Raw genomic sequence first — 18590 nt, 5'->3', positions numbered from 1 at the left:
GTTGGAGCCCCGCGTTGGGCTCTACGCTAACAGCTCAGAGCCTGGAGCCTGCTTTGGAGTCTGTGTCTCCCTCTCTTTCTGCCCTTCCCTGCTCGTGCTCTGTCTCTCTCTCTCTTTCTCAAAAGTAAATAAACATTAAAAAAAAATTGTTTTAAATGATGGCTGCTTTCAGACCTTCTCGGATAATTCCAACATCGGATTCATCTCAGTACTAGAGTCAATCGATTTGTTTTTCTCACTCAAGTTGCGGTTTTCTGGGTTCTTATTAGGGTGGGTGATTTTAGGCATATCCTTGTCATCTTGTCTATTATGTTTGGGAACCCCAGGTCCTATTCAAACCCTTTATTTTAGCAGGCAGGCACCCTGTTCAGGTTTACCGTGCAGGTCCTGGACTATTTTGGGGAGCTGTGGTTCCAATGACAGCTCAGTGTTCAGAGCCTTCGCTGTATTATTTTGCTTATTGTGGTTTATCTGGTATCACTGGGTCTTCGGGGGCTAGAAGGGGTTTCCCCAGGCCTCGCTGCCCCGTGTCTCGTGGTAGGGAGGGAAGTGTCAGCCCTGCTGTGGTTGCTTCTTCTGCCAAGGCCCTTCCTGACTGTTCCACCTGCTCACCCCCATGTCTCCCTGGGGGGAAGGGGAGTGCTTCTCCTGAGTGCTTACTGTAAGCAGTGCTGGGCTCACCTGACATTGGCAGGGAGGCTCCCTCCAATCCCGGGCTGCCTACCTGAGCCAGACAGATGGGGGCACGTGGCTGGTTCTACACGGTAGACTGGTCTCCTAAAGCTCTTGTGGCAAATTACCACAGACTTGGTGGCTTAAAACAAACAGAAATTTATTCTCTCAGTTCTGGGGGCCCGGAGTCCAAAATCAGTATCACTGGGGCAAAGTAAGGTGTTGACAGGGCTGTACTCCTTCTGGGGGCTCCAGGGGAGACACTGTTCCCTGACTCTTCCAGCTTCTGGTGTCGGCTGTTTCTCCTTGGTTTGTGGCTGCATCGCTCTGGTTTTTAATGCCAGCATCTTGAAATGTGTCAGCTCTGTGGTCACATCACCTTCTTTTCTGTGGGGGGTGGGGATGGGAAAGGGAGGGGGAGAGAGAGAGAGAGAGAGAGAGAGAGAGATCGAGAGAGAGAGATCTCCCTCTGCTTCCCTCTCCTATACATGTAATTGCATTTAGGGCCACCCTGATAATCCAGGATAATCTCCCCATCTCAAGATCTTAACTTAATATATCTGTAAAGGCCTTGTATCCATGTAAGGTAGATTTACAGGTCCCAGGGATCTGGCTTCTTTGGGACATCATTTTTTAGGTTACCACCCACAACTGGAGGCAACTTACCCCAAAACTACACCTCAGTTTTCTCTTCTGTAAAAGGGGGTTAATAACAGTGATGTTGAGATGAAGGTTATGTAAACCAGTGTATACGGAACAGCTATCACTGCATTTCTTATACTCAGGCCCGCTATCTATTGCCTTGCTAGATGGGAAAAAAGATTCCACCATGGGAGAAGGATGGGGTCACAAAGGATGGGAGGCAGGTGGGTAGAAGGCTTCCCAATGAGGGCACAAATCCCACAAAAGGCAGAGTTAGCTAGAATTAAGGGGAAAGCCGAGAGCCCCAGAGGTCACATCACGAGGTAAAGCCCCACATCTTAGGTGAGGCATACAAGGTTTGCTGATGCTCCCCATACATCTAGATCAGACTGGGTTCGAGCCCCGCGTGAGGCTCTGTGCTGACAGCTCGGAGCCTGGAGCCTGCTTCGGATTCTGTGTCTCCCTCCCTCTCTCTCCCTCTCTCTCTCTCTCTCTACCCCTCCCCCACTGGCACTCACTCACTCTTTCTCTCTCAAAAATAAATAAACATTAAAAAAGAAAAACAAGAAACCCGGACAAAACACACAGAGTAGCTACTTAAGAACTCTGAAAACTTAGTAGCAGATAGGTGGAGGAACAAGACCGGCATCGGACGTACAGCCACGCTAGCAATGAGTTGACCATCCCCCCCCCCCCCCCCCAAGTATTTCCCAGCCTGGACTCAATGCACCTTTCAGCCTGGAAGTGCACACCAGGGCAGACAGAGAAAGCTCTAGGGCCCCCCTCATTCTGATTAAATTAGGAAAATGTCTCCTAATATTCAGAGTAGGGGAACAATACTTCTGCACCCATCCCCCTGTTTCATGTACGTGGATTAAACACGAAACAGTTCACGCAGACTTTGAGAATTTACTATCCGATAGCCTGGGAAAGGCTCTGAAAATACAAATGACCTTGAAGTCATAAGCCACGGGAGGCTGGTTGGAACTCACAGCCTGAGCCCAATCTGGTCCACGGCCTCCTAGAACAATATGGCGATAGTCTCCGCAGGATTTTTAGAAAGGTCTAATGATACCTGGAATGTCCAGGTATATTCCAGAGTGACTTGACATATGAGGAAACATGAAAATCCCAACTCGCATGGAAGAAGACGGCCAACAGCTGCCAGTGCTGAAATGACACGGCCATGGGGATTATCTGACAGTCATTAAAGCAGATATTATAAAAACCCTCCAGCAAATAAGGGCAAACCACCTAGAAACAAACGGATAGAGGGACATTTTAAGCAAACAGGGCTACCTGGGTTAAACATCTGACTCTTGACCTCAGCTCAGGTCTTGATCTCAGGGTCATGAGTTCAAGCCTTGCATTGGGCTCCATGTTGGATGTAGAGCCTACAAAGAAGGAAGGAAGGAAGGAAGGAAGGAAGGAAGGAAGGAAGGAAGGAAGGAAGGGGGGGAGGGAGGAATTTTAAGCCAATAAATAGAACATAAAAAGAACAAAATGAAAATCTTATAACTGAAAAATAAAATAAGCAAAAGCTTAAAAACCCTTTGTATGGGTGCCTAGCAGAACGGAGATGGCAGAGAAACAAGTCAGTGATCTTGAAGGCAGAAAGTATCCGATCTGACAACAGAGAGAAAGATGGGGAAGAAATGAATAGAACTCCAGGAATGGTGGCACAATTCCAGAAGAGTGAATGTCTGGGTCATCAGAATCTGAGAAGAACAGGAGAAACAGTGGTGCAGGAAAAATAATTGAAAAAACAATGGCTGAAAACCTCCCATGTGGGTGAAAGATATAAACATACGTGTTCGGCAAGCTGAATGAAACAGAAACAGGATAAACCCAAATAAACCCCCATTTTTCAGAGTTTGGAGCTGCAAGGAAGGAATCACTTTCCCCATCACCCAGGATGCTTATAACTTGAGACTCAAATGACATCCTGTGTCCTTTAGAAACCATGAAAATAATACACAGAGAGAGTAAAAATAAATTCCGTCAGTTCAGAATGATATTAAATGAAAAGTCTAATCTGTCTTTCTCCCAGTCCCACCTCTTAGGGTCACTCCCTATTTCTGTTTTAAGTTCTTCTGGTTGCTAAAGTTTGATTTAAAAAGATTTGAACGCTTATCATTTTTATTAATGAATAACCAGGCTTAAGCTAGCCAATTAAGTCTTGTAAGAAAATAAATCATGGGGTGCCTGGGTTCGCACAGTCGATTGAACATCCGACTTCAGCTCAGGTCATGATCTCATGGTTTGTGGGTTCAAGCCCCGCATCAGGCTCTGTGTTGACAGCTCGCAGCTCGGAGCCGGACCCTGCTTCATATTCTGTTTCTGCCTCTCTGCTCCTACCCCGCTCATGCTCTATCTCTCTCTCTCTCTCTCTCTCAAATATAAACACTTTTTTAAAAGTTGAAAAAATAATAAATCATAATTTTGCAAAAAAAAAATCAGTAATCGGCTATGTACGCACATAGAATCAAAACCAACTTGGAACTCAACACCAAAAAAAAAAAAAAAAATCCAATGAAAAATGGGCAGAGGACATGAATACACATTTTTTCAAGGAAGACATATAGATGGCCAAATGACACATGAAAAGGTGCTCAACATCACTCATCATAGAAACGCAAATCGAAACCACAATGAGATGATCACCTCACACCTGTCAGAATGACTAGAGTGAAAGAGACAAGAAGTAACAAGTATTGACGAAAATGTGGAGAAAAAGGAACCCTTGTGCACTTTTGGTAGGAGTGCAAACTGGTACAGCTACTGTGGGAAACCGTACGGATGTTCCTCCAAAAATTAAAAACAGAAGTACCGTACCATCCCCTAATTCCACTACTGGGCATTTTTTACCCAAAGAAATACATAGAGACATATTTACAGTGGAATATTACTCAGCCATAAAAAAGGGTCAGATCTTGCCATTTGTGACAACATGGATGGAGCTGATGTATCACACTGAGTGAAGGAAGTCACTGGGAAAGACAAAAGGTCTTTTACAGCTCATCATCATGCCAGCAGCAGTGACATATTTAAAATTAGCTGCCGAGGGGCGCCTCAGCAGCTCAGTCGGTCGAGTGTCCAACTTCAGCTCGGGTCATGATCTCGCGGTCCGTGGGTTCGAGCCCCACGTCGGGCTCTGTGCTGAAGGCTCAGAGCCTGGAGCCTGCTTCGGATTCTCTGTCTCCCTCACTCTCTGCCCCTCCCCTGCCTGCTCGCGCACATGGTCTCTCTCTCAAAAATAAATAAACATTAAAAAAAAAAAGTCTGGGGCGCCTGGGTGGCGCAGTCGGTTGAGCGTCCGACTTCAGCCAGGTCACGATCTCGCGGTCCGGGAGTTCGAGCCCCGCGTCGGGCTCTGGGCTGATGGCTCGGAGCCTGGAGCCTGTTTCTGATTCTGTGTCTCCCTCTCTCTCTGCCCCTCCCCCATTCAGGCTCTGTCTCTCTCTGTCCCAAAAATAAATAAACGTTGAAAAAAAAAAAAAAAGTCTTACAAATGTTTAATAAGCGTCCCTCGTGTTACATAGCACATACCAGTCTTGGGTTCATCTCAGGTCTGTATCACATGTCCCCACTGATAGCCGAAATGGCAGTCACGGGTTTCCGTTCCCCAAAGCGGTGACGAAGAGGGAGTGCAAACCTGAGGCTCTTGGAGAATCCCCCCTAGGAAAAGGTGATGCTCTGTTTTGAACTGAGGCCCCGTCCAGAACCATAAGAGAACCACCAGATCACAGAGTGAAAGTGAGGGAAGCCACAGGCTGGGGACTTCCAGGAAGGCTGGACCAGGAACCCTGCAGTCTGACTTCCTCTAGGCGGTGGGAGAGGTGTCGGGGTGGGGTGGGAGGCAGTCCTGGCCCCTCTTGAGCTCTCCCTTTTTAGTTTTATTTCTCAATATGCATTCTTCCCTTCTTCTATAGGCACAGAACCCCTATTTTTACTTGGGCACAGGGACACCCAGAATGAAGACTGTATTTCCCAGCTTCCTGTGCGGCTCAACTTGGCCACACAGCTAGGTAGCAGCCAATGAGGTGTGAGGGGAAGAGATACCTGCGACTTTTAGGTCATGCGCTTAAAGGGAGGGGGACATGCCCTCACGTTCCACCTTCCCCCCTTTCCACTGGTTGGGATGCAAACCCGCTCGGTCGAGCATAACAGGAGGAGCATAGGGATGGAGAGGCACAAGCAGAAGGATCACGGGTCCCTGATCAGCCTGGGAAGCTGAGCCGCCCTACATGCCTCTGCACTGTGATGAGAGAGAGACGGCCACTTTTGTCTCATTTCAACCACTGTTAATTTGGTTTCTGTTAGAGCCCGCACCCTAAATAACACAAAAATTGCCAAAGCAGTCACGAGCTCCCTGAGATTCTAGGGAAGGGGACACAGACGACAGGAAGAGTGTCAAAGGACTTTGACATTTAAAGAATCTCGGGGGTGGGGCACTGGGGTGGCTCAGTCAGTTAAGCATCTGACTCTTGATTTCGGCTCAGGTCATGATCTCACGGTTTGGGGGTTCAAGCCCCGCACTGGGCTCCGCGCTTAGAGCATGGAACCTGCTTGGGATTCTCTCTCTCTCTCTCTCTCTCTCTCTCCCTCTCTCTGCCGCTCCTGTGCTCTCTTTCTCTCTCAAAAATAAATAAAATAAACTTACAAAATTAAAGAAAAAAAAAATCTCAGGAGCACCCGCCGAAGACCTAAAGGATTATCCACATCTGCCTCCCTCAGGTCCTGCACTGTGTCACAATGTTCCCTGGGGCCACAGCGCCTCTGCCTATTTCTTCTACCCCAACATACACCCAGCTGGCCAACTCCTTCAGACCTTGGCTAAACCTGGCAATCTCAGGGAAGCATTCCACACACCCCAGACTGAGTAAGGCATCTCTGTTATACATGCCTCAGAGCATAAGCCATGTATCACTCTACTGACATGTGATACATAAGCCATGTATCACAGTACTGACAGCTTTGAAACTTTGTATTTATCTCAGTGGTAATTTGATGGTCTCGCCTTCACCAGACTGTAAGCTCGGCGACGTCAGGGACTGAATCTATCTCCTTCGCTGTTGTTTCCCCAGCACCTAGCACAGCGATGGGCATATAGTAGACGCTGAATTAGAACATAAGTAGATAAGGCATGAATGAACGAATGGATGGATCCCGACCTGACAGGACAGGTTTCATGCAGGGCGGTGTGAATACCGACTCCTCTTCCAACGAAGAAAAGCAGAGCTCAGAATCCTGAATCGTTTGTTGACCGCTAACGTGAACGCACACGTGCGCTGACCTCCCACAACCATCGTTTTTCACGCAAGTGTGCACTTCGAAGTGTGAACCTGCCCAAAGTCACCCAGCCGGGAACGGGCCGACCCCCCGGCCATTACCCCCATTTCCCAGACGCGGAAACTTGGGGAAAGAGGAGGCCGCCGGCCGGGAGCACGAGAAAGGAAGGGCGGGGGCAGCAGGACGGCGCTCCAGACGGCTGCATCCGGAGGCCGCGGGGCGGCCGGGCTTCCGGTCCCCCAGCCCCGCGGCCCGGGCTTCGGGGACGTGCGCGCCGTGTGGGGCGCGCACGCAGGGCGGGGCGTGCGGGGGCGCGCGCGTGCGCAGGCCAGGCGCCCAGGGCCAAGGCAGAGCCGGGGAGCTGCCGCCAGGTCCGCTGTGGGTCCACGCCGCCCGCCGCGCCGCCCGCCAGCCCAGCGTCCCCAGCCGCCGCTGCCGTCGCCGCCGCCATGGGAGTGCAGGTGGAGACCATCTCCCCCGGGGACGGTGAGTAGGCGCGCTCGGCGTTCCCAAAGTGCCCCCTCCGCCGCGCGCATCCGCTCACCGCTCCCGTCTGTCTGTCTGTCTCCTTAGGGCGCACCTTCCCGAAGCGCGGCCAGACCTGCGTGGTGCACTACACGGGTGAGTCGGCGTGTCCGCGGGGTGGGGGGGCCCGGCCCCGGGTGGCCTGTAGCCGCCGCCTGGGGGCAGAGGCCCGGGGCGTGGCGGCGGCGGCGGCGGCGGCGGGACCCGCGTGGCCCGAGGCGGAGGCCTGGGCGGTGGCAGCGCCCCCGAGGGGGCGGCCTCGCGCCTGCCGAACCTGGGACGGTGTGAGCCGGCGGTTTCGCGCTTCCCGAACAGCCCTGTGCCCACTGCACAGATGGGGAAACTGAGGTTTGGGGAGGTGAAGTCGCCGGCGCAAGGTCACATGCTCCGGAACGGGCAGAGCCCTGGCCCGGGACCATCAAAGGATTTGTACCATTTCTGTGTCCCGGGTGACACCCAGCCTCCCCTTCCGGCCCTCCCTTGGATGGAGATAAGAAGGGCGAGGTAATTTCCAGTCTGCGGAGGGGCCTCTTCCAAAGTCGGGATTCATTCTGGTTCCCAAGGCACGGCTTTGACTTCAGCCTGGCCTTGGAGGAGCTAGATCCGCTCATCTTACTTTTGAGCCACTTTGAAATCCAAGCCTCGGTAGCCACGACGGCCTGGGCTGCCTGAACGTGTAATTTCGCCCCTCAGCCCCTGCCCCCCAACCCGTCTAGGAGTAGAGGTTTTCTCATCCCCATTTGAAAGTTAAGGAAACTGAGGCCCAGTTAGGGTAACGAACAGTAATGAAAACCAAAGGAGATTGTAGACCTTCAGCCAGCATTCAGACTTCAGAGTCTGGTGCCTTGAGACCATCTTTTAACTCCATGCCCTTACAAGGTCCTCCTGGGTTGTATTGGGGAGGGGGGTGGAGGCTAAGCAGGCGGAGACTCTGTGGCTGTGGGCTGGAGGGGGGGTGGTGATTGGTGTAGCTGCACTGTAGATACGAATAACCTTCCCTCCCCGTCCTTCTTCCCCTTTCTCCTCCTTCCCACCCTTTCCTCTGTTCCTCCTCCCCCTTCCTCTGTTTCTTCTCCTTCCCTCCCTTCTCTTTTTTCTCCTCCTCCTCCTGGGTAGTAGGCTGTAGGCAGTTGTGACCAAGCTGCTCAGGCATAAGCTTTACCCTTCCCTCCCAGATTATGGGGGGAGCCCTCTGTTAAGGGAAATGACTTGCACTGGGAAGGAGGAGGCACCCAACATCCCCTTTCCCGGGCGTGTTGACTTATTTGGCTGTTTTGTTTCTCTGGCCCTTCTCCGTGGGCAGAAATGGGGGCAGGGGGTGGAGGGAGTCAAGAACTAGAACCTTTTAAAAGGCTACCAAAGGAGGAGGTATTGCAAGCCATCTTCGTAGGGAACGTTCTCGTGCCTGTGAAACGAAGCTGGAAAGTGGTTCTGACGTTTTTCAACGGCCGTTTTTGTAGGCCATGGTCAGCACCCGAGCCTGGGAGGTCTAATGGAGGAAAGCTTGTCAGTTTGGTTGCTTGTGATCGGTGGGATGAGAAGAGTGAGAATTGCCTTTTGCAGTGCTGGGGTGAGTGGGCAGTTAATGCGGTTCCCACCGCCAACTTGGTGTGGACCCTGGGACTCGGAGAGGTAATGAGGTGACTGTCCCACCCCCATTTTATAAGTTAGCCATACTAGGATAACTGGCTCTGTCTGTCTCACTCCTGAGTCTGTGCCCCTCAGCCTTGGCTTACCCGTCTTTTAGTGCTCATGGCGGGATTGGATCCACAGCGTGTCGACAGAACCATGCCTCACTGTGCCTTTTGGTGAAATGTCCCCACACAGCACGTCTGGAGCCTTTCCTAAGAGAACAGATGGTCGTGGGACCCAGAACACCATCAGGGCTCCCAGTGCCTCTTCTCCAAGTCTGTGTTTTCCTTGAGGGTGGCACCCACCCACACATTCCCCGAACAGCCGCAGGACCCTGGCATGCATCAGGACAAAAGCTTTCTTTTTTATGTCATTTTTGATAAGCTCTACAAAGACGCCTCAGTGAGGAGCCAGCTCTGCCCCTTGCTCACAGAATAGGCTGTTCTTGGGCAGGCGGCTTTGTTCCTGTGGGTCTTTGCCACCAGCCTCCCAGGAAGAACCTGTTTGAGGCCTGTGGGGGCGTGAGAGGAATGGGTAGGCGCTTTGAGATTTCATCTGTAGCAGTGAAGGCTTTCAAGCCAGTGGGAGCAGAATTCATCTTGATGGAACATAATGGGGGTGGGGAGAGTTACCATAAGGACCCGAGGGTCTTCCCAGGCAGGGAGCCCACTGGGGCTCAAGAAGGGAGAAGAAATTCTCGTAGTACTCCTAGTTTTTCTCCCTGTTTTTCTCTACCTGGTTGCCCCAGTATTCCCTTGTCGGATTCGTTTTTCTTTGCTTCTCCCAAGTGGAGATGTTGGATGTTGGAAGGCCCCTGTGTGCCCCGCCCCTCCCACCCCATGCCCAGTGTCTCCGTCTCCTTTTGAATATCCAGCTTACGTTGTTTGGCTGTGGGACTCCAATGATGATAGTTCCTAGGAGGGAAAAATCTAACTGGCCCAGGTTCAGGTCAGGCGAACACTCTTGATCCAGCCTGCTCTGGCCTGGTATCCCCTGCTGCTGACTGGGGGCAGGTCCAAAGAAAGAGCAGTGGAAGTAAGGTCTCAGCCAGCAGAGACATGCATAGCCCAGGCTGACTTTGACCACATGGACATTTTAAGTGCCGCTGGTGGCTGCCAGTCATAGCCCTGATGCCACTCTCAAGGCTCCCTCTGGTGCCTTCTGTGGCCTCTAGCAGAGCACAGCCTGCACGCGGCTTCAAAGAAAGGCCTGCGTCACCTCTTTGTGGCGCCAGAAGGGAAAACGAAAACTTTGCTGCCACCAGCCCAGCGCCTCCCAGTAGCATAACGGGCACTGAGGTGGGAGGAAGGAGGTGGAAGGGTAACTTGCCAAGTATGTGCCTTGAGGACCAAGTGGCTTCTCACAGCTCCCTCCTTGCCTCCAGTAGCTTCGTCATCTGTATTGTTGAGCCTGTCCTGACACATAGCCAGGCTTGTGTCCCTTTTACTCATGTCAGCAGGCCACATGCCTGCCTTTGTCAGAGCAACCTTAGGTGGATTGAAGGAATTCTGGTTTTATCCTCTTGAAAAGTAACTGACATCATGTCCTTGGGGTTGGGTTTAAGTTGTCAGCAGCCTGGCTTCTAAACGAGGAGGACCGAGGGTCCTTCAGCCCTGTCTCCTCAGAAGGTCCACTTAGAGGGCAGCTGAGGTGACCACTGTCCTGCAGCCCCTTCCCCAGCCCCTTGCTTTTTTTTAACCTCTGTCTCCCTTCCCCTCTCCTCTCTACTTTATTCCGTCCCCCCCCACCCCCCGCTGAGATCTCGCTGAGCTGATCAGATGTCTGGAGGAAGGCTCACCCCCAGCAGAGGCTCCTCCGACGGGCCCCCACTCGGTGCTGACTTCAGTCAGAGAGGCTGTGACTGTTCGGGCAGGGCTGGAACAGGACCCTGTTTCCTTCCTACGGCAGGTGTTCACTGAGCAGCAGTGACAAGCCAGGCACTAGGGACATGGCCAGTGGACTACACAGGCAGAGACCTGATGTGGTGGGGCTTCCTTGCGTGGCAAGGCCCAGGCAGGCGCGAATGTCAGGTGGTGAGAAGCACTGTGGAGAGGTGAAAGCAGAGTGCAGGCGTGGGCAGGGGGTCGCTGCTTTTGGCGAGAGTGGTCGCCAAAGGCCTCTGACAAAATGGCACGCTAATATTTGCCCACGGGAAGTTGAGGAGTGAGCGGTGTGGGTGTCGGGGCAAGAGTCTTGCAGGCAGAGGGCCCGAGGCTGGGGCGTGCTTGGTGTGGTGGGAGAACGGCAAGGAGACGGCTGGACCGTAGGGCGTGAGGGGAAAGCGGTGGGAGGAGGGGGTGATGGGGGTCCTTGCAGGTTGGTGACTCTCTCTCTGAGTGAGGTGGCAGCCCTAAGAGGGTTGTGAGCTGACCTGGATTTTAACAGGCCCGCTCCCTTCTGGCTCCTGTGTGGACGTTGAACTTTTTGAGGGCAGGGACAGAAACAGGTTTCCGGTTGTATCCTGGGTGTGTGGCGTGCCAGCCTGGGCAGGTGGGGAGAGGTGGTGCCAGGTGGACAATGATCCCCCAAGAGGAAGTGGGCCCTTGGCTAGGTTTCGGCTCTTGCCCCTGCCGGATAACATGTTATGAGAGCTCAGCCGAATTGTCCCACTTTTCTCAGCCTCCGTGGCCATCCGTAAAATGGGAATAAAAACACCTGCCAGGAGCAGTGACAGTGCTGCTGTTATTATACGCACTGTATGAAGGCTGCTCGTGTCCCAGGCACTGGGTGATGCATTCCCCGCCCTCCTCCGCACCCCCCCCCCCCCGGCCCTTCCTCCCACCAGCACTGCCCGTGATGTGTCAAGTGGGAGAAAGGCAGAGCCCCGGTGTCAGCCCTCAGTTCCTGGAGTGGCCCAAACTCCCACGCAGGGCAGGGTTGGCCCTGAGACCTCAGCCTCTGTTCCTCTACAGATCGGGAAATGGGCACTTATAAGAGAGATGGGTCTGAGTGAGGATTCAGGTTAAAAAAGGCTAACCTTGGGGCCCCTGGGTGGCGTAGTCGGTTAAGCGTCCGACTCTTGATCTCGGCTCAGGTCATGGTCTCATCGTTCCTGAGTTCAAGCCCCGCATCAGGCTCTGCAGTGATATTGCAGAGCCTACTTGGGATTCTGTCTCTACTTCTCTCTGACCCTCCTTCACTCGTGCTCAGTCGTGTGCGCGCTCTCTCTCTCTCTCTCTGTCTCAAAATAAATAAACTTATAAAAAAAAATTTTTTTTTAGATAAAATAGGTCTAACCTTGCCTACAGAATAGAATAAATTCGCTAAGAAAGTTGTAGCTGAGTTGCTAAATGTGGGTACCGAGGGGGGTTGTTGGTGTTTGTCTTCCTTTCCTTGTGTCTTGAGGGTCATGAGCCGAGCAGAGTTGGGCCGTGGCAGCTTGGCTGCGTAAGCCGAGGTGTTGGTCCTTTTTTTTCCACGGAAGCGTAGCTGACACACGACGCTTCGTTGGTTTCAGGTGTACGACACGGGGATGCGACAAGTCCGTGCGTATCCGGGGGTGTCCGTTCCTCTTCTCCTCGAGCTTCCTTAACATAATGGGGTTTTAACATTTTGGAAATAGACCTTGCTACGGAAGCATCGTTTTCTTTCCTCTGGGGTTGTGGTTACCAGAGTACAGAATCCTGCGGGTGTTGTTTTCTCCTTCCACCGGTAAGAGTAGGAGGCTCGCCGGTCTTAAGGGAACCGAAGGCCCCGTAGCGTGCTTGTGTACGTGTATGTGTGACTCTTACTTGCGAAGTTTTCACACATAGAGAAAAATCTAAACAAATAGCCACGTGCCCACCACCGAGATTCTGTGATGGTTGACATTTTGTCGAGTTTGCCATTTCTGTCTCCTTACAGAATATGCGTGTGTGTGTGTGTGTGTGTGTGTGTGTGTGTGTGTGTGTACATGTGATCTGTGGGTTTTTCACAGAGTCGTTTCAGCCGCAGACATCATGACACTTTAAATACTCGAGCGTGCTGTAAGAATACGGATATTCTCCTTATCCTCCTACTGGTCACACGTAAGAAAATTTGAAATGACTTAAGTGACCTAAAACCAGATGCATATTGTAACCCCCCCCCCCCCAGTGGTCCTGAAAGTGTTTTTTCTTTTTTTAAACCAGAATTCTTTCAAGTTTGACTCATTGCAGTTGGATGTTGTGTCTACTGCCAATCTAGGAGAGGCCTCGTGCTGGTTTTTCCTTAATGGCCCTGGTTTTCCAAAGAGAGCCGTCTTGTGATCTTACCGAAAGAATGCCCTGCATCCGTCTGCTCATTTTCTCCCGGTGTCATCTGGCCGCTTCCTCCTCGTGTCGTCTGCCGTCCCGTCGTACCTGGTGCTGTGTGCTCGATACTCAGCACACCGTGGGGAACGGCATTATTGGTGGTGCCGAATTTGATCTTTGCTGTAAGGGTACGTTACCCCCTTTGCAGTTAGCAGCAGTTAGTGGGGCCCTGGGCATCCTGCCCGTGCCTGGTCTCCTCCACCTTCCCCCTCTGGTATGGACATCATTGCTGATTCTTGCCAGAAGTCTCCGTTTCGTTGGCATTTGCAAAGAGGCGGTTTTAAAAATTCCTTCATACCTTCCACATTTATCAGCTGCCATTCCATAAGATAGGGTAGAGCTTAATTCTTCCCCTTTAATTTAAATCTTCATTTTAAAGAATTTGTTTTGTCATCTTTCCCAGGGGTGGCAAGAGACTTTTCCCCCCTTTATCCACTTACTTGTATTTTTGTTTGTTTGTTTGTTTGTTTTTAGTATATGGACTCATAAAATAAATTTTCCTGAGGGCTTAAAATCATTGATACTCATTATCCTTCTTGATACTCAGGTTGTCCCAGATTTGCCAGCAGGAGCCCCTTTGGGCTGGCCCTGGTACCTTTTTGATATGCTCGCCTTAATCCCTAGTCACCTCCTTGGTTTCCCTGCTCTGGTCCTGGCATCAGTTGTTCTCTCCAGAGAGCTCTGGTTCCTTTCAGTAGGTCTCATGGGCTTTTTTTTTTTTTTTTTATTAACAGCTTTATTGGATATAATTTATGTACTATAAAAATTTAACATAGGCTTTTTAACTTGAATGTTTTTGGTGGTTAGAAACTGATTTTATGGGGCACCTGGCAGTACAGCACGTGACTCTCGATCTCAGGGTCATGAGTTCAAGCCTCATATTGGGCGTGGAGCCTACTTAAAAGCAGATTTGGGGAGCCCCTGGGTGACTCAGTCGGCTAAGCGTCTGACTCTGGCTTTTTTGGCTCAGGTCGTGATCTCACGGTCTGGGAGTTTGATCCCCATGTCAGGCTCCGAGCTGACGGTGTGGAGCCTGCTTGGCATTTTCTCTCTCTCTCTCTCTCTCTCTCTCTCTCTCTGCCCCTCCCCAACTCTCAAAATAAATAAAACATTTTTAAATAACTGATTTTATGAGGTGCTAATGGGTTCATTATATCTGTAAACTAGGAATTGCTTGTCTGCTTTGGGATTTTCTCTAAAAATAGTATTGTCACCTTTTATTTCTCCTGGAAAAGGCTGGGGGTACTTTGGATAACTTAGGCATGTACTATTCAGTTCTCCCTTTTGGTGCTTATGATGCTGTTTATTTTCATTATTTTTTTTAATTTTTTTTTAACGTTTATTAATTTTTGAGAGAGAGAGAGAAAGAGAGAACACAAGCAGGGGAGGGACGGAGAGAGAGGGAGACATAGAATCTGAAGCAGGCTCCAGGCTCTGAGCTGTCAGCACCGAGCCTGACTTGGGGCTCAAACCCATGGACTGCGAGATCATGACCTGACACTCGCAGGACTGCGAGATCACTGACTGAGCCATGCAGGTGCCCTTGTTTATTTTTATTTCTATTTTTCCTCTCCTGTTCTTGTACCTACTTGAAGAACTCAACCGAGTCCTTGTGTGCCTTCCCCTAGCTCACTTTAACTTTGGCCAGATAAATACTAGCAGTGGAAAGAGGAGGAGGAGGAGGAGGAGGAGGAAAGGGAGTGGGGAGAAACAGCCCTCTCCTGGGTGCTGTCTTCTGTTCTCAGTGCCTTTACTCTCCCCTCCCAGGAGCTCAGATCACCCTGGCCCACCTCCAGTTCCTGGCACACACCAAGGGCCCCCCCCCCCCCCGGGAACTCTCTAGCCCTGTGCTTAGGTGCCACCACTCCCCACCTCAGGCAGACTCCTATCTATCACACTTACATGGCACCCCCTCGGTGGGTCTTCCCCAATTGACCGTTGGCTAAAGTGGTTCTTCACAAATGCATCACACACGTACCTTGAATTCTCCGGCAAGGCATCTGTCCATTTCCTTCATGGCCTTCCTCACGGTCAGGTTGTATACAGTTACACCCACCCTTTCCCCAGTAGACTGCAGGCTTCAGGAGGCCAGAGGCCTAGTGGTGGTGTTCTCCAGGGCCTCTCCCCATCAGTGCCTGGCATGGAGTCTCTCAGGGACAGTTTGAATAGTGGTCACTTCGGACTCTAGCTGGAGTGGAGAAAGGCCACATTCCTGTTACATTTGGTATAATGTTTCTGTTTCTTTAAGCTAGAATAAGAGCAAGAATCTACCTTCTGCACTTTGCCTAATCCCTGTGGATTAATAAAATTGTAACTGTTTTCTCTCACGCCTACTACACACAGGGCAGCGCACCAAGCCCTTCCCTCAGTCATTCAGCAAACATGTTAGGAGCTGGGGAGAGCTTCAACCTTGCCCTTGAGGTGCTTACCTTGAGGGAGTGCCTTCCCCTGCGCCTACCTTTTCGAGAGAAGGGCCTAGAGCAGCCCCCACCTGGAGTGGAAGGGCCACGTGGTCTTGGATGTGTATGGCTCGGGCCGGCAGGAGGGGAGAGCTTGCCAAGTGTGTGCAATGGCCTGGAGGGGGAAAGGGTGCCTTTGGTTTCTCTACAAGCACTCACTGACGATCGATTATGTGCAAGGCACTGTTCCGAGCACCAAGAACATAGGACTGAAGAAGACACAGTGCCCGTCCTCGTAGGTCTTACACTGTAGTGGGAAAGTGATTAATAAGCTAAGATATATTGTATGTTTTTTTTTTTTTTTAATTTTTTTTTTCAACGTTTATTTATTTTTGGGACAGAGAGAGACAGAGCATGAACGGGGGAGGGGCAGAGAGAGAGGGAGACACAGAATCGGAAACAGGCTCCAGGCTCTGAGCCATCAGCCCAGAGCCCGACGCGGGGCTCGAACTCACGGACCGCGAGATCGTGACCTGGCTGAAGTCGGACGCTTAACCGACTGCGCCACCCAGGCGCCCCCATATATTGTATGTTAACCAGTAAGTGCGAAGGAAGGGACAGGAGAAGGTTTAGTTTTAGATAGACCAGGGAAGACTTTAATGAGAGAGTAACATTTGAACCAAGACCTGAAGGATGTGAGGGAGTAATCCATGTGACCATCTGGTAAGAGCATTTTAGACAGAGGGAACAACAGGCACAAAGGCCCTGGGGTGGGCGTATCCCTGGTGTGTCTACAGAACAGAAGGAAACAATGTTCTTGCAGCGGAGAAGTATGAGAGTCACCAGGGATGAAGTCAGAGGGATGGCAGTGTGGGGTGGCAGCTCTTACAGGGCCTCCTAGGCCATTTTCAGGACTTGAGATTCTGTTCTGAATAAGATGGGGGGGCCGTGGGAGGGTCTTGAGCAGAGGAGTAGTAGGGTCTGACTTGTATTTTAAAAGAATGTCCCTCTAGCTGCCGTGTCAAGTTTAAACTGTAGGAGGGAAAGGGCAGACACAGGGATACCAAGGAGGGGATTACTATAGTCATCTGGGCCCAAGCCCCAGAACTCACGCCATTATACCCTACATCCTCCCGCCTCCTTGTTTTCTGGAAAAGAAGAAAAGCTAAAGATCATGCATATTTCTACCATTACCAAATAGCCACTGTTAAGTATTGTTTTCCTTCTGTGTGCTCTCCCCCACCCCGCCCCATGAGATACAATGTGGCGGTATTTTTACTCATATTGTGATAAAGTGGAAGATGGAGAGGCATGCCCACAAGGATTTTATTCTGGTTTGTGTACTTCCCATCATGGGATCTCCTTTGAAAATACACTTTTGGTCATAGAATCTAAAGAGATTTAGCAAAAGTTTAGGAGCATTTCCAGATAACAGAGGGGATGTGTTCTTGTGCTCAGTTTGTGCAATGGTGGGGAAGAAGCCGGCTCTCTCTTTGGGTAGGCACTTGGCCTTCGATCTTACCACGTTCATGGGGCTGTCAGAGCTCCCAGTTCAGGAAGGTTGCCCTGGGAGTGCAAACCCAGAGGCCTGGAAATGGACATGAGACATAAACTTTGAATTCATATGTCTTAGCTACCTCAGGTGTAGAGTCTCTTTTCATTCATCATGATGGGGACAAGTGGGTAGTTGATCGTAAAAATGACATGACTTCTCTAAACATTTTATTTCAAATCCAAACATAAATCGTTTACTCAAGGCCCATGTCTTTCTGTTAGGATGGCTCTTCTGGTAGAGTTTCCCGTCAAGGTTCTTGTAAAAACTAATTTGGATTCTTTTAAAGCCAAAACAGCAAGGACTGTTGGGAGGTCATCTCAACGCCAAACCTTTCTATATTCTTAAGATTTCTTTCTTCAGACATACATCCGTCTCATCCACACAGTTACTCACGAGCAGTATTTTTCAGTGACTTGCCTCTATTGAGTCTTTCCAAACAGCTAGGACCACTCTTTTTTTGTTGTTCACACTCCTGTTTCATTTTTTTGCATACTGTTTGATTATGTTTTCTCTACTCGGTAAGTATAACTGACGTAAGTGAGTCTGGGAGTCAGCATAGCTGACCAGCCCTTGGTTAAGCATAAAGCTCACATGGGAAAAAAGAAATGGGGATCACTAGAGACTAGGAGATACAGGCTCTTTCTCCGCTCTGGGGCTGTGCGTGCTGCGGTTTGCAGGAGTCTTTGGTGGGGCAGTTAAGTTAAAGGCTGTTGAGGAAACTTCTGTACATAAGGAGGAGAAGGAAACAGCTAAGCCTGGGTCGGTACATCCATTTGTATCTAGGTCAGTACAGCCATTTGAGAATGTTCCAGGTGGCTTTGAATGCACATCTGCAGAAAAATTGGTGACTTTCAGTTCAGTTTCCCCACCTCCATTCAACCATTGTACTTTTGTATTTAAGAAAACAAGTGTTGAGGGGCGCCTGGGTGGCTCAGTCGGTTAAAGCCTCCCACTTCGGCTCAGGTCATGATCTTGCGGTTTGTAAGTTCCAGCCCCACATCAGGCTCTGTGCTAACAGCTCAGAGCCTGGAGCCCGCTTCGGATTCTGTGTCTCCCTCTCTCTCTGCCCCTCCCATGCTCATGCTCTCTATCTCTCAATAATAAATAGACGTTAAGGAAAAAAATTAAGAAAATGCGTGTCGAGGGGCACCTGGGTGGCTCAGTTAAGCGGCCGATGTCAGCTCAGGTCATGATCTCCTGGTTCGTGGGTTCGAGCCCCGCATCAGGCTCTGTGCTGACAGCTTGGAGCTTGGAGCCTAGAGCCTGCTTTGGATTCTGTGTCTCCCTCTCTCTCTCTCTGCCCCTCCCCAGCTCGTGCTCTGTCTCTCAAAAATAAACATTTAAAAAATTAATAAAAGAAAATATGTGTCGAATTGAACATACAAATCCTTTCTCCCTCTTCCAACTGTAAATGGCAAGAGCTTTATTTTGTTTGGAGGTTGGGATGTTCTTTGTTGTTGTCATCGTTTGATTTAGCTTTGGGTTTTTTGTTTTTAATTTAAAAACTTTCTAAATTCTGCACCCTGCAAAATGCCTATGAAAACCACCTGCAAAGATTCCACCCGCAGCCGAAAACCACACTGTGAGTCACAAGCTTGAGCT

The 18590-nt window shown here is 50.5% G+C and overlaps 1 protein-coding gene and 1 long non-coding RNA gene across 2 annotated transcripts in view; one reads left to right on the top strand and one right to left on the bottom strand.

Annotated features, from left to right (window-relative positions):
* Positions 1-813: 813 nt before the first annotated feature.
* LOC123580385 lies at positions 814-6866 on the bottom strand. The gene is made up of 2 exons (XR_006703277.1): positions 6489-6866; positions 814-1059 (listed from the first exon to the last, which is right to left on the bottom strand). It is a non-coding gene; the product is annotated as an uncharacterized LOC123580385 (long non-coding RNA).
* Positions 6827-18590, top strand: part of FKBP1A (FKBP prolyl isomerase 1A) — a 26839-nt gene continuing 15075 nt past the window's right edge. The window contains exons 1-2 of the mRNA XM_045445062.1: positions 6827-7092; positions 7180-7227. Coding sequence (XP_045301018.1) covers positions 7056-7092; positions 7180-7227 — 85 coding nt within the window. The 5' untranslated portion in view covers positions 6827-7055. The remainder of the gene's footprint in view (positions 7093-7179; positions 7228-18590) is intronic.

The sequence above is a fragment of the Leopardus geoffroyi genome, chromosome A3 (genome assembly GCF_018350155.1).
Source record: "Leopardus geoffroyi isolate Oge1 chromosome A3, O.geoffroyi_Oge1_pat1.0, whole genome shotgun sequence".
Taxonomy (NCBI): Eukaryota; Metazoa; Chordata; class Mammalia; order Carnivora; family Felidae; genus Leopardus; species Leopardus geoffroyi.
Note: the sequence above shows the minus strand (reverse complement) of the source record. Positions and strands in the feature narration are given on the sequence as shown.